The sequence below is a fragment of the Entelurus aequoreus genome, linkage group LG04 (assembly GCF_033978785.1).
Source record: "Entelurus aequoreus isolate RoL-2023_Sb linkage group LG04, RoL_Eaeq_v1.1, whole genome shotgun sequence".
Lineage (NCBI taxonomy): Eukaryota > Metazoa > Chordata > Actinopteri > Syngnathiformes > Syngnathidae > Entelurus > Entelurus aequoreus.
The window spans coordinates 52,090,350-52,105,349 of NC_084734.1; the positions used below are offsets into that span (position 1 = coordinate 52,090,350).

At 40.2% G+C, this 15,000-nt stretch overlaps 1 protein-coding gene across 1 annotated transcript in view; it reads left to right on the top strand.

Moving 5' to 3' along the window:
* The first annotated feature begins 1,254 nt into the window (after nt 1–1,254).
* The window catches only part of LOC133649204 (pleckstrin homology domain-containing family G member 3-like), a 28,957-nt gene continuing 15,211 nt past the window's right edge, over nt 1,255–15,000 (top strand). Inside the window, exons 1-10 of the mRNA XM_062046039.1 lie at nt 1,255–1,302; nt 2,539–2,700; nt 2,859–2,959; nt 6,178–6,247; nt 6,314–6,360; nt 6,437–6,587; nt 10,811–10,942; nt 11,014–11,196; nt 14,455–14,547; nt 14,611–14,697. Coding sequence (XP_061902023.1) covers nt 1,255–1,302; nt 2,539–2,700; nt 2,859–2,959; nt 6,178–6,247; nt 6,314–6,360; nt 6,437–6,587; nt 10,811–10,942; nt 11,014–11,196; nt 14,455–14,547; nt 14,611–14,697 — 1,074 coding nt within the window. The remainder of the gene's footprint in view (nt 1,303–2,538; nt 2,701–2,858; nt 2,960–6,177; nt 6,248–6,313; nt 6,361–6,436; nt 6,588–10,810; nt 10,943–11,013; nt 11,197–14,454; nt 14,548–14,610; nt 14,698–15,000) is intronic.

The following is a 15,000-nucleotide window of genomic DNA, read 5'->3' on the forward strand; positions in this document are numbered from 1 at the left end:
TGTATTATGGCTTTTGCAATTGTGCTGTAGCTCAAAGCTGTTGTGTTGTAATTAACGATATTGTCTTGTGGCGTTTGTGTTTGTTATGACATTTCTCAGTCACCGTAGATATGCGCCGTTTTTGTTTTGATGACATCACAGTCGGGAAAAATAGCCCTAACGACCTTATTTTTAAAAGTGTTTAACTTCGTATGTAGTCTGTTGTTCTTAAATCCAATGTTTTCCTTTTTCGAGTATCGATAAAATCGATCAATTTTCTTTTAAAACAATCTTGGATCGATACCTATCTTCCGTGAAACAAACTTGCCGAGCACATATATATATATATATATGTGAAATTTAGCATTATAAATCCATATATCAATGTATCAATAAATCGTTAAACCTCAAGGTGTTGTTTTAACATTTTGAGGACAAAAATTAATTCCATTTCAAAATAAGGCTGTAATGTAACAAAATGTGAAGCGATGTGAATACTTTTTTAATACAATATAAAATATTGTATAATATAATATAATGTAATATAACATAATATCTCAATCACAAAAGAAACCCAATTGGAGAGTAACCTTTGACCAAAAGACAAATACAATAAAAATGTATGATTTTTGCCACCACAGCAGTCTTTGTTTTATATTTTTGGAAGGTGGGGGAAATATTTGAGAAGAATCAAGCAGAGAGATCTCTGCAGGGCACAAGAAATGCAGCAGGGGAATATACATAAAATAGTCTTATCTTTTAGACATAAGACAGGCCCAGGCAGTTAAGGCGATGCAATAAGGCACATAAGACTTACTTAGACTAAAATTGGTGTTAGACATGAGATTACTAAAATATAATTTTTTTTCCCACAACAGCAATTGTTAGGTGGAATGAACCATTTTGCATTTTTGTAAGTCATGCCCGACATTCATCATTTGATTAAAGCAACCTTGCTATTGAACTGAAATCTTAATATTCATCGACAGCAAAGTCTGCTGTAATGCGAGCATTGTACCGGGACATTGTGGTGAAGAGAGAGCTGATTTACCAGTTCATTTTACTACGTTCTGACCTTCACCTATGGTCACTACCATAAGAGCAAGATGGCAGATACAAGGGCCCAAATAAGTTTTCTCTGTAGGGTGTCTGTACTCACATTCAGAAACCGGTTGAGAAGCTCTGAGTAAAACCACTGCTATGTAACATCCAGAGGGGCCATTGGAGGTTGCTGAGGCATCTAGTCCAGATGCCTCCTGGTGAAGTGTTCCAGGCATGCCCAGCCAAAAGGAGGCAAGGCCCTGGGTAGACTTGAGACTCCCTGTAAGGAGTTTTTGTCGTCCCCCCACCCGCAATCTCCCCCTGGATGAATTGATACATTTTATAAAAGGAAACATTTTCAAATCTAAACAAAACCCCAGATCCCCCGTGTTTTGCACCTTGGTAAACACCTTGACGCCCCTGAAGGAAGATTTCCACCAAGGCAAACAATGTTAATCATAACACTTGTGTGACTTTAGTCTGGTTCACAAAATTCCACACTTTTAGTAGCACTTCTGTACTTTTTGTGGCAGGGAGTAGATTTCCTGCAGGTGGCGATACAGAATCATTTAGTCTAATTGGATTAAGCCCCACCCCCACTGCTCAGGGGTGCAGGTAGTCGTCAGTCTGTATCCTGAGCCTCATCTGATCTGCTGACAGGTACGAAAACATCAAGTCTTGACTTGTTTTCTTTTGGTCTTTGTGTGTCTGCTCTGGTCCTACATTACTGCATGTGGTCCGGTTCTGAAGAACAGCCCATGGATCAGCTCAGCCCTACTGCAAAGGCTTGTGTGTAATGAAATTCATTGAAAAGCCTTTTTTGAATTTGTACTTCTCACACCTCTAACCACCTCAATGCCCAATGTTGGCTATTGATTGATTAGATATTGGTCATGTTTGTGTGTTAGCGTGTGTTTGTGAGAGAGACAGAGACAGTATCTTGCAGTAGGAGATAATCTCAGGTCATAAGACCAGACTCTTAGTCACCATGGAAACCGTGGTTCATTAGGTGTGTTACATAACAAGAAGAAGCAATTAACTCACTTGATTTAACGTGTGTTTTATCTGCATGTCCACAAAAGGTGTATACAGACTGTTCAAAGCTTGTAGACTGGTGGGCACATTCTCAACCCAGGTCGTGTTTTTATAGAACATACAGTACTTGGCGTGGAAAACAATTGGTTTGAATGTACGCAAGCTTTATAAATGCTTGTACTTTGCTGTTAGCACTCTGATTGAGCTCTGTGATTGGTTAATTTGCAGTGACATAGTCATATTCCGATTTTACTTGTCATCTTTCCTCACCGGCAGTAATGACCATGCTCCATCCTCCACACCCTCCCATTACTTGTCTGTACAGCGCCCCACTAGCCTGAACTCCATCTTGGGGTTCGCATCTTCCTGACACGAGGGGACTCCTCCAGGTTCTTATCCGACCGCAGCTTGAATCCACGGCCTGACGAAGTAGAGGAAGGAGCAGGTTACGTGCAGCCGTGGACAAGCCCAAAATGTGACTAGAATAGGCGGGGCTTCTGCCTTCCTCGCCGGGACGACGACTCCTCACCTCGCATGACCGAAAACATGGCGCCCAACGCCCAGACCACCTACCTGGACCGTGTTGTCATGGAGATCATCGAGACTGAGAGGGCCTATGTGAGAGACCTACGCATGATTGTGGAGGTGAGAGATGACATTTATTGATTGATTAATTGATCAGTTAAAGTTGTAAAATTTGGAATAACAAGGTTCAGTCAAATGCTGACTCTGCCCCGTCTGGTCCCCTGCACAAGACAGTTGTTATGTAAAAGAATACCCACAATGCAATCCTGTCTTGTCAGGACTACCTGGCCCACATCATCGACCAGGTAGACCTGGCCATCCGTCCAGAGCAGGTGTGTTTCCTCTTCGGCAACATTGAGGACATTTATGAGTTCAACAGGTGAGGAAACAAAGGTTAAAAATTCCTGTTTGTTCAGCTGACTTGTCAAAATCCAAATATAATTGGTAATGTCTCCCAAATTCCTATTCCATACCATGTAGTCTAAAGGCACTGTGTGCTGACTAACGACGAGAGCTTGTTGCGCACACCTCAAACTCTAATTGTAAAAGAAAATAACATAGTCAATGTTTTGTGGAGCATGATCGGCAGGAGATGGCAGCACATATACAGTATCACCTGTGAGGTTAAGTGTTAACTTCCTTTATCACAATATTTTTAAAAACAAATAAAAACAAATATTTGTGGTTTACCTAATGCAGCGGTGTCAAACTAATCTTCATTGCAGTGGAGCGGAGGCAGCAGTTCTGCGATGTGGTCGTACTTTAATATATGCAAGTAATACATATGGACCGAGATCTACAAAATGTGCAAGGTGCTAATATTAAGAGGACCGTGGCACACTTTCAAGAAGAGAAAGTATGCGGGGGTCCGATGTTGGTAAGACCAAAGCATCGCCCACGACGACCCATTCCTTAGAGAGACCATGCCACTGCCTTTGATATATTAGTATGAACATATTTTTCTTGTTACATTGTATCATTTTTTTGCATTTATCAATTGTTGCGGTACTACAATGTATCACAGGCTGCACTTTGTACACCCCTGGTTTATATACATATATTGTTCTGCCTTCCCTGAATGTTGGAATTTAGTTTGTTTAGCTTTATTCATTATTGATGTGTTTTTTGCTACTTTATGTTGTATATTTTTTACATGATATTTCCAATTAATTTGATCATCTGTTACTACACCCAAAAATGTGTTTTCAGTTCAGGCATATATTTACCAAACTCTCTATTATATGATATAGAATATTGATGCTAACTTTGTACCAGTAGATCAGTTTTCTGCTCAGCACTGTGTGTTGACTAAAAACGAGAGCTTGTTGCACACACCTCAAACTGTAATTGTAAAAGAAAATAAGACAGTCAATGTTTTTTTGAGCATGATCGGCAGGAGATGGCAGCACATATATCCCCTGTGAGGTTAAGTGTAAAAAAATATTTATGGCTTACCTAATGCAGGGGTGTCAAACTAATCCCCATTTCAGTAATGGCTGCCCTTAGATTAATATATAAGAGTTTCAATGTACAAAACCCAAAACCAGTGAAGTTGGCACTTTGTGTAAATGGTAAATAAAAACAGAATAAAATGGTTTGCAAATTGTTTTCAACTTATATTCAATCGAATATTCTGCAAAGACAAGATATTTAATGTTCGAACTGAGAAACTTAATTTTTTTTTGCAAATAATCATTAACTTAGAATTTAATGGCAGCAACACATTGCAATAAAGTTGGCACAGGGGCATTTTTACCACGTTGTTACATGGCCTTTCCTTTTAACAACACTCGGTAAACGTTTGGGAACTGAAGAGACCAATTTTTGAAGCTTTTCAGGTGGAATTATTTCCCATTCTTGCTTGATGTACAGCTTAAGTTGTTCAACAGTCCGGTGTCTCCGTTGTCGTATTTTACGCTTCATAATGCACCACACATTTTCAATGGGAGACAGGTCTGGACTACAGGCAGGCCAGTCTAGAACCTGCACTCTTTTACTACGAAGCCACGCTGTTGTAACACGTGCAGAATGGGGCTTGGCATTGTCTTGCTGAAATAGGCACGGGCATCCATGAAAAAGACGTTGCTTGGATGGCAACATATATTGTTCCAAAACCTGTATATACCTTTCAGCATTAATGGTGCCTTCACAGATGTGTAAGTTACCCATGCCTTGGGCACTAATACACTCCCATACCATCACAGATGCTGGCTTTTGAACTTTGCCTATAACAATCCGGATGGTTCGTTTCCTCTTTGTTCCGGAGGACACAACTTCCACAGTTTCCAAAAACCATTTGAAATGTGGACTCGTCAGACCCCAGAACACTTTTACACTTTGCATCAGTCCATCTTAGATGAGCTTCGGCCCAGCAAAGCCGGCGGCGTTTCTGGTTGTTGTTGATAATTGAATTTGGCTTTGCATAGTAGTTTTAACTTGCACTTACAGGTGTAGCGACGAACTGTAGTTACTGACAGTGGTTTTCTGAAGTGTTCCTGAGCCCATGTGGTGATATTCTTTACACACTGATGTCAGTTTTTGATGCAGTACCGCCTGAGGGATCAAAGGTTTCGGGCATTCAATGTTTATTACGCGTGTGTGCAGTGATTTCTCCAGATTCTCTGAACCTTTTGATGATATTACGGAGCATAGATGGTGAAATCCCTAAATGCCTTGCAATATCTCGTTGAGAAATGTTGTTCTTAAACTGTTTGACAATTTGCTCACGCATTTGTTCATGCCCCATCCTTGTTTGTTAATGACTGAGCATTTCGTGGAGCTGCTTTTATATCCAATCATGGCACCCACCTGTTCCCAATTAGACTGTTCACCTGTGGGATGTTCCAAATAAATGTTTGATGAGCATTCTTTACCTTTGTAGTCTTTTTTGCCAGTTGTGCCAGCTTTTTTGAAACATGTTGCAGGCATCAAATTCCAAATGAGCTAAAATTTGCAAAAAATAACGTTTCTCAGTTCGAACGTTAAGTATCTTGTCTTCGCAGTCTATTCAATTGAATATACAGTAGGTTGAATAGGATTAGCAAATAACTGGATTCTGTTTTTATTTACAATTTACACAACATGCCAAAGACACTGGTTTTGTATAATTGCCTAATGATTTTAAAACACAATTATCTATTCATTTGAATTGTTCCTTATGTACAATGGGATGGATAACTTGCTTTGAAATCATAAGCAGACAGTTATTTATTTTTATTTTGACAATACTTTTTTTAAACATAAGTTAATATGTTTTTGCATGATCAAATAATAATAAAGATAAAAATACATTACTTTTTTTGCGGTACATGCAATTTTCAAGATTTGTTTAGATAGAAAGACGAAGTGCTTTATTTATGCACATTATTTCCAGGCTTTCGCGGGCCACATAAAACGATGTATCGGGGCCAGATTTGGTCCTAAGGCCATGAGTTTGACAAATGTGGCCTAATGTTATGTAAATAATCAATGAATGTACTGTATGGGAAGAATACAATTTGTGTAGAATTTTTGTTTTTGTAAAGTATTTAAGTATTAAGGCAAAACACTTTGATTAAACATGCTTGGCTGCACCTTGGTTCTGTTGTGGTCCTGCAGCGAGCTGCTCCAGGATCTGGACCTGTGCGAGCGTGACGCGGTAGCTGTAGCCAGGTGCTTTGTGATGAAGGTGAGGAAGAGTCCTGTCTTATCAGTGTGAACATGTTCTGGTTCTGAAAATATGTTTGTGTTTCAGAGCCAGTACTTTGACATCTACACTCAGTACTGCACCAACTACCCAAAGTAAGGTCCACATTGAACACATCAACCCACTCCACAGAACTGTCTTTTATGAGACCTTGATGTGGTTTTGTTGCAGTTCTGTACTGGCGCTGACCGAGTGCATGCAGGACTCGTCTCTGGCCATCTTCTTTCAGAGCCGCCAGAATACTCTAAAGCGCTCGCTGCCTTTGGGTTCTTACCTACTTAAACCTGTCCAAAGAATTCTCAAGTACCACTTGCTGCTTCAGGTGCCCCGCCCATAATTCACCGTCCACTTTGCCCACTTATTACTACTTACAACTATATTAACAATACTCATACTTATTGGTAATAATGATTATTCATTATTTTCACACTTATTCATATAGATTATTAACAATAATACCTACTGATAGTGATGATACCTATTGATAAAGATGATCATTTTTGATAGTAATCATGCTTATTGATAAAAATAACACGTACTGATGATTATTCATGACAATCACACTTTTTGATAAAGATCAATAAGTTCATGATATTAACACATTGATAATTATTATTGACAATGACACTGATAATGATACATATTGATAAAGATGACACAGATTGATTATAATGATAATTTTTGATAATATTCAGTCTTATTGATAATGACACTTTGATAAGTATTATTCATGATATTCAAACTCACTGATAATGTTTATCGACAATGACACTTACTTATGATGATGATACCTAATGATAAAGATGACACTTATTGATGATGATAATTTTTGATAATGATCACTAGTGATGTAACAGTAAATACAGTAAATTGTAAATACCGCAGTATCGCGGTTTTAAAACCCTCACAATAATTCTGTGACGTATCAAACGGAAACTTGGTGAGTTCATTTTTTTTGGGCACTTTTGCGTTGGCCGGTCTGAAAATAAACTATATCTCCCAAAATCCTCTGTGCAGCGCAGGGTGGGGGCATGGTATGTACAAACCCCGTTTCCATATGAGTTGGGAAATTGTGTGAGATGTAAATATAAACGGAATACAATGATTTGCAAATCCTTTTCAACCCATATTCAATTGAATGCACTACAAAGACAAGATATTTGATGTTCAAACTCATAAACTTTTTTTTTTTTTTGCAAATAATAATTAACTTAGAATTTCATGGCTGCAACACGTGCCAAAGTAGTTGGGAAAGGGCATGTTCACCACTGTGTTACATGGCCTTTCCTTTTAATAACACTCAGTAAACGTTTGGGAACTGAGGAGACACATTTTTTAAGCTTCTCAGGTGGAATTCTTTCCCATTCTTGCTTGATGTACAGCTTAAGTTGTTCAACAGTCCGGGGGTCTCTGTTGTGGTATTTTAGGCTTCATATTGCGCCACACATTTTCAATAGGAGACACGTCTGGACTACAGGCAGGCCAGTCTAGTACCCGCACTCTTTTACTATGAAGCCACGTTGATGTAACACGTGGCTTGGCATTGTCTTGCTGAAATAAGCAGGGGCGTCCATGGTAACGTTGCTTGGATGGCAACATATGTTGCTCCAAAACCTGCATGTACCTTTCAGCATTAATGGCGCCTTCACAGATGTGTAAGTTACCCATGTCTTGGGCACTAATACACCCCCATACCATCACAGATGCTGGCTTTTCAACTTTGCGCCTATAACAATCCGGATAGTTCTTTTCCTCTTTGGTCCGGAGGACACAACGTCCACAGTTTCCAAAAACAATTTGAAATGTGGACTCGTCAGACCACAGAACACTTTTCCACTTTGTATCAGTCCATCTTAGATGAGCTCAGGCCCAGTGAAACCGACGGCGTTTCTGGGTGTTGTTGATAAACGGTTTTCGCCTTACATATGAGAGTTTTAACTTGCACTTACAGATGTAGCGACCAACTGTAGTTACTGACAGTGGGTTTCTGAAGTGTTCCTGAGCCCATGTGGTGATATCCTTTACACACTGATGTCGCTTGTTGATGCAGTACAGCCTGAGGGATCGAAGGTCACAGGCTTAGCTGCTTACTTGCAGTGATTTCTCCAGATTCTCTGAACCCTTTGATGATATTACGGACCGTAGATGGTGAAATCCCTAAATTCCTTGCAATAGCTGGTTGAGAAAGGTTTTTCTTAACAGTTCAACAATTTGCTCACGCATTTGTTGACAAAGTGGTGACCCTCGCCCCATCCTTGTTTGTGAATGACTGAGCATTTCATGGAATCTACTTTTATACCCAATCATGGCACCCACCTGTTCCCAATTTGCCTGTTCACCTGTGGGATGTTCCAAATAAGTGTTTGATGAGCATTCCTCAACTTTATCAGTATTTATTGCCACCTTTCCCAACTTCTTTGTCACGTGTTGCTGGCATCAAATTCTAAAGTTAATGATTATTTGCAAAAAAAAAAAAGTTTATCAGTTTCAACATCAAATATGTTGTCTTTGTAGCATATTCAACTGAATATGGGTTGAAAATGATTTGCAAATCATTGTATTCCGTTTATATTTACATCTAACACAATTTCCCAACTCATATGGAAACGGGGTTTGTAGTAAAGGGGATACAAAGAGGAAGTATTCTTAGTAGTAGATAAAAAGAATTGTTTTATTCAGACATGTCATCAAAATCAGTCCATAACTTTTTTTTAGTTATGTTTCTAACAAACAGACAAACTCTGGCAAAAACATAACCTCTTTTGTGGAGGTAATGAACTCTGCGTGCTGCAAAGCAAAGTGCGCCACAATCGTCTTCCAAGCCAACACAGAGCAGGTCAGAGCGCACCGCCGCGGAGGAAAAGCAATCGGTGGTCGCGCAGACACTGCACACCGCCGGTAAAACGAGTAATATGAAAAGCTACTTGATAAACCATCCCCCAGAAAACATATTTGATGCCAGCGAAGCTAAACATCAATTTGTGAGGTATTTACATTATTAAAAGTAGTCAGTTAACTTTTCTGACACTCAGCATTTTCCAAAATGAAATAAAAATGTCCACTGTAGAGGACACTGCTTCTCAGGAAGTAAAAGTTGAAAGACAATAAAGTGTGCAGTATTGTTTTACAGTTGTTACACCGGATGTTTAATATATCACTTTAAAGATACTATAAGTTTTTGTTTTAATTATTTGCTTGTAACAGTCGATGTTCCAGCATTCTTCTTTGCACTTAAAAATACATGTTAGCATAATAAAACATATGATTAGAACATTTGAGCATTATGTTTGTGTTCAATTACAGTAAGTGTGTTTATCTTTAACATTCCTGCCACATAATTTTTGGACATCCATCCATCAATCCATCCATTACATCTTCTTATACCACAATAATATCGTACCGTGGGCGTAATACCGTGACAATATTGTACCGGGAGATTTTCCTATTACATTCCTGATAAGGACACTTATTGATTAAATGATAATTTTGATAATGACCATACTTTTTGATAATGATGACACTTTTGATAATGATTATTGATGACAATCACACTTATAGATAATATTCATACTTACAAGTTATTGATAATACTGACACTTATGCATAATAATCACTATTATTGAAAATTATCACACTAATTAATAATGATTTATTACAATAACTCTTATTGATAATAATGGGGACTTCACTCTTGCTCCTGATGGGTCGGGGTTAGGGCCCGCCGTTAGTGTGCTAATGTGTGTGTGTGAATGGGTGGATGTGGAAATGGTGTCAAAGCGCTTTGAGTACCTTGAAGGTAGAAAAGCGCTATACAAGTATAACCCATAATGATTATTCATGATACTCATGATTCATGATACTTGAACTTATTGATAATAAATATTGACAATGACACATACTGAGGGCATCACGGTGGAAGAGGGGTTAGTGCGTCTGCCTCACAATACGAAGGTCTGAGTGGTCGTGGGTTCAATCCCGGGCTAGGGATCTTTCTGTGTGGAGTTTGCATGTCCTCCCCGTGACTGCGTGGGTTCCCTCCGGGTACTCCGGCTTCCTCCCACTTCCAAAGACATGCACCTGGGGATAGGTTGATTGGCAACACTAAATTGGCCCTAGTGTGTGAATGTGAGTGTGAATGTTGTCTGTCTATCTGTGTTGGCCCTGTGATGAGGTGGCGACTTGTCCAGGGTGTACTCCGCCTTCCGCCCGATTGTAGCTGAGATAGGCTCCAGCGTCCCCCGCGACCCAGAAGGGAATAAGCGGTAGAAAATGGATGGATGGATGGACACATACTGATAATGATACTTATTGATAAATATGACACCTATTGATGATAATGATACTTTGATCATATTCACTCCTATTGATGATGATGACACTTACTGATGAAAAGGATAATTATGCTGCAAAACAAGCACCATTTTATATGCTGCAAAGCAGCAGTGAATGGGCGCTTGCAAAGCAATCAGCCCATCTTAATATTGCTTGACTTTAACCTTTTTTATATTATTATTGATACCTATTGATAATGCCTATCATGTTTAGGAGATTGCAAAGCACTTTGACCCTGAGGAGGAGGGTTACGAGGTAGTGGAGGAGGCCATCAGCACCATGACAGGTGTGGCCTGGTACATCAATGACATGAAACGCAAACACGAGCACGCCGTCAGACTGCAGGTCAGCGTGGACACCATAAATGTGCACACGTGTTTATCAGTAAATGTTGACTTGTGACCTTTGCTCCTCAGGAGGTTCAGTCGCTGCTGTTACACTGGAAAGGTCCAGACCTGACCACATATGGAGAACTGGTTTTGGAGGGAACCTTCAAGGTTCACCGTGCTAAAAATGAGAGAACGCTCTTCCTGTTGGAGCGAGTGTTGCTCATCACCAAACGGCGTGGAGAACACTACATCTACAAGGCACACATCCCCGTAAGATTGACACATTCTCATTGTGTGAATGTTGAAGTTTCAAGACACCTTCTCATTCAACACAGTGGTAGTGTTTTTCTACATTTGAGTGTTCCTGTATGTCATTCTTCTATTTCCATCCATTCATTTTTTACCGCTTGTCCCTTTCGTGGTCGTGGGGGGTGCTGGAGCCTATCTCAGCTGCATTCGGGCGGAAGGCGGCGTACACCCTGGACAAGTTGCCACCTCATCTTCTATTTCTTCTCTTTATTTCTCAGCTATTTCTTAATTCCTCTATACATTTAAACCATTCCAACATCAAAATGTTGAGCTCGTTTGGAACACCATGAGTTGTCCCCAATTTTCCTCTGACAAAATTGAAAATAAGTAGATACTTTTTGGGGATGTTGGGACTGTTTTGGTTTCTTCAACATTGTGTGGTGGCTCCCCTTTCAAGAATGTTGACAGAGAATGTGTTCCAACTAAAAGGGGTTCACACCTTTCATGGGAAAGTCTATTCCAGAGTGCTGGACAGAAGGGAAAGACTGTTAGTCCAACCTCAGCTTCAAAGTGCAATGTTTTTCTTGTTTGCATGTTGGCGTTTGGGCTGATTGGCGAGCTGGCACTGGCTGGTCTCCATGATCCTGTTGGCGTGTGGTTGTCGGTCGCGGTTTTTCGATCGCTTTGATTTGATTGAATGGTGCTGGTTGTCTGGGGTATTGCAGGCGTTGTTTCTCCTGCCGTTTGTTTGTAGTGTGGGCGCCCGTGGCCGCTGGGTCCGGTCCGTGAAGAGAACACCTCTCAAAAGTGCCAGACACCATCGAATGTGAAAATTTGCCCACTCAAGTCGGTTATGACGACAAACATCAGTCATGTCGAGGCCCCGATGAGTACGACAAGCATGCAGATGAGCTTCCCTGAGACGGTTTCTCACAGTTTGTGCAGAAATTATTTGGTTATGCAAACCAATTGTTGCAGTAACTGTTCAGGTGACTGGTCTCAGACAATCATGGAAGTGCACCAGCTGGATGTGTAGGTCCTGGGCTGGTGTGGTTACACGTGGTCTGCGGTTGTTAGGCCGGTTGGATGTACTGACAAATTCTCTTAGACGGCTTATGGCAGATAAATGAACATTCTATTCATGGACAACAGCTCTGGTGGACATTCCTGCAGTCAGCATGCCAACTGCACGCTCCCTCAAAACTTGCGACATCTGTGGCATTGTGCTGTGTAATAAAACTGCACATTTCAGAGTGTCCTACTATTGTGGGCAGCCTAAGGCACACCTGTGCAATAATTATGCTGTTTGATCAGCATCTTGATATGCCACACCTGTGAGGTGAGATGGATTATCTTGGTAAAAAAGAAGTGCTCACTAACACAGATTTAGACAGATTTGTGAACAATATTTGAGAGGATATTTGTGTTGAGCTTCCAAAATCGAAAACTTATACCATTATAAGTTTTACATTTTGAGTTCAACTCCTGAAAAATGGGAGCAAAAACAAACGTTTTGCGTCTATATTTTTGTTCAGTGTAGAATGTAAGAATAATGTGTTGAACCAGGCTAGAAATGTAGGTTAATTGCATTTGCGCATCACACGTGATCGGTATATTGTTCGAATTAAAATGTCTCCAGTTGACATATTCATATTCGTGATATGATTGCACTTTTTTAGCAATGCTGTCGAAAGATCCAATTACATGGGGAAAACCGTCTGTCGCTGCAAATTGCGCTTTAATGTTGGCCTGTCAAGCCTCATTGTATGGGAATTTAATATACCTGGCTAATGTGCCGATATTTCCGTTCCACACGGCTGGCATGGCTTAGCTCAAGGTCGACTGGCACAGTCTTGATCGGTCAACCAGCTCCATCTAGAAACCTCAGTGTGGTCAGCAACTGTGTGGGCACAGGCAGCGCAAGGCCCCTACCTGTGTTGTGCTCTACAAGTGTCCTCAGCTCTGCTTGCATTTCCAGGATGATTGTATGCCATGTAGAAATGTGCATACGCCAGCAATGAAGTTGGCGTGAGGCACCACACATCTCCACATCAGGTCACTCTTGATACATCTCAACTTTGAAAATGGGCGTACGCCAGGTTTTTGTGCGTACGCATTCTTAATACATGCTCTGCTCTATACTCTTGCAAGTGTGTTTGAGGATGCATGGGAGTTTGCCCAACAAGTCTACATGTACATGCAAGTTGGGGACTTAGAAAAGGCATTCGACCGTGTTCCTCATGGTGCTAGATGTGGAGTTTGGGAGGAGGGGATGTGTGTCCTTGTACAACCGTAGTAGGAGTCTGCTTTGCATTGTCAGCAGTAAGTCCAGCTTGTTCATGTTAAACGTTGGCTTTTGTCACTGGTTCTGTTCACAATCTTTCTGAATAGAATTTCTAGGCACAGCCAAGGCGTTGAGGGTGTCCACTTTGTGGACCTTAGGATCTTTTGTCTGCTGTATTTGTGGGTGATGTGATCCTGATGGCCTCTCATCAAGCTGTAACTTCCAGTGTTTGCTGGGACAATTCATTGCAGAGTGTACATTTTCTGGAATGAGACTCGGAACCTTTAAATGTGAGGCAATGGTTCACAGCCAGAAAAAGGGTTGATTGCCCCTTCGGGTTGAGACCGAGATCTTTCCCTAGTTTGAGGAGTCCAAGTATCTCAAGTTCTTGTTCAAGATTGAAGAGTTGCTGTGCCAGACCGTTGTGGTGCAGTCAAGTGGTCAAAATTACATTCTTCCATAAGGTTTCTGGACTCGACCTAAACGACCTTTTTCGGATCACAGTCACCTGGGAGGAGATCAGAGTAGAGCCGCTGCTCCTTCACATCGAGAGGAGCCAGTTATAGTGGCTCAGAGTCAGACATGAAAATGTTCAACTCCTCTAATAACATTCCTGCATCAAAATGTTTGGAGGGCTGTACTATGAAGCAAGCTTTCTGCTTTTCCAGGAAAGAAGCTAGTTAACTTATTAGCAGGATGTGTTGCCACAGTAACAGTTAATGCTAACGGTGCTCAGTTTAAAGAAACACTATTAGAGCCAATACTACAGACACACTTAACACGTAGTACTTGTATGACACCACTTACCGCTTTGAATCTTATTTTTGTATTTCATTTTTATTGGCTACCCCCTTCTCCTGACACCAGCGGACTTGCAACTGAAAGAATAAAACAAACGGTCACCATTAAAATAAACATCTAATAGTAAAAGTTATGATTGTGTTGTCAAAGCATGTACGCAACAATAATAAAAATTGTAATGATTGTGTTGTCAGTGTTCCACATTGATGCTGATCGAGAGCAACAAAGACAGTTTGAGCTTCAGCGTGACGCACTACAAGCAACCTAAACAACCGCACACTGTCCAGGTCACTATTTAGCACTATTTAGTGTCTTCATCCCATCACATGACACATTTGCTGATGTTTCAGGCCAAGTCAGTGGAGGAGAAGGAGATGTGGGCTCATCACATCAAACGCACCATTCTGGAAACCCACCATGCTATCATCCCACAAAAGGTCAGGACAAGTACACATAAAAATAAAATAATAATAAAAACAATAATTATTCATAATTATCAATAGGACAGTCCACCTTACTACTACCGTACTAATAAATACATTTTCATTTTAGTAATCAATTAATCACTCCATATTTATAATTATTAATAAATCACTATCAAAATAATTCTAATCAATTGATAACCCCTATAAAGCATTAAGATTTATTATTAATTAATCAAATGTGTAAAACATTAAAGTAAAGTAATACATCAATTATATAAATAAATGATAAATGGGTTATACTTGTATAGCGCTTTT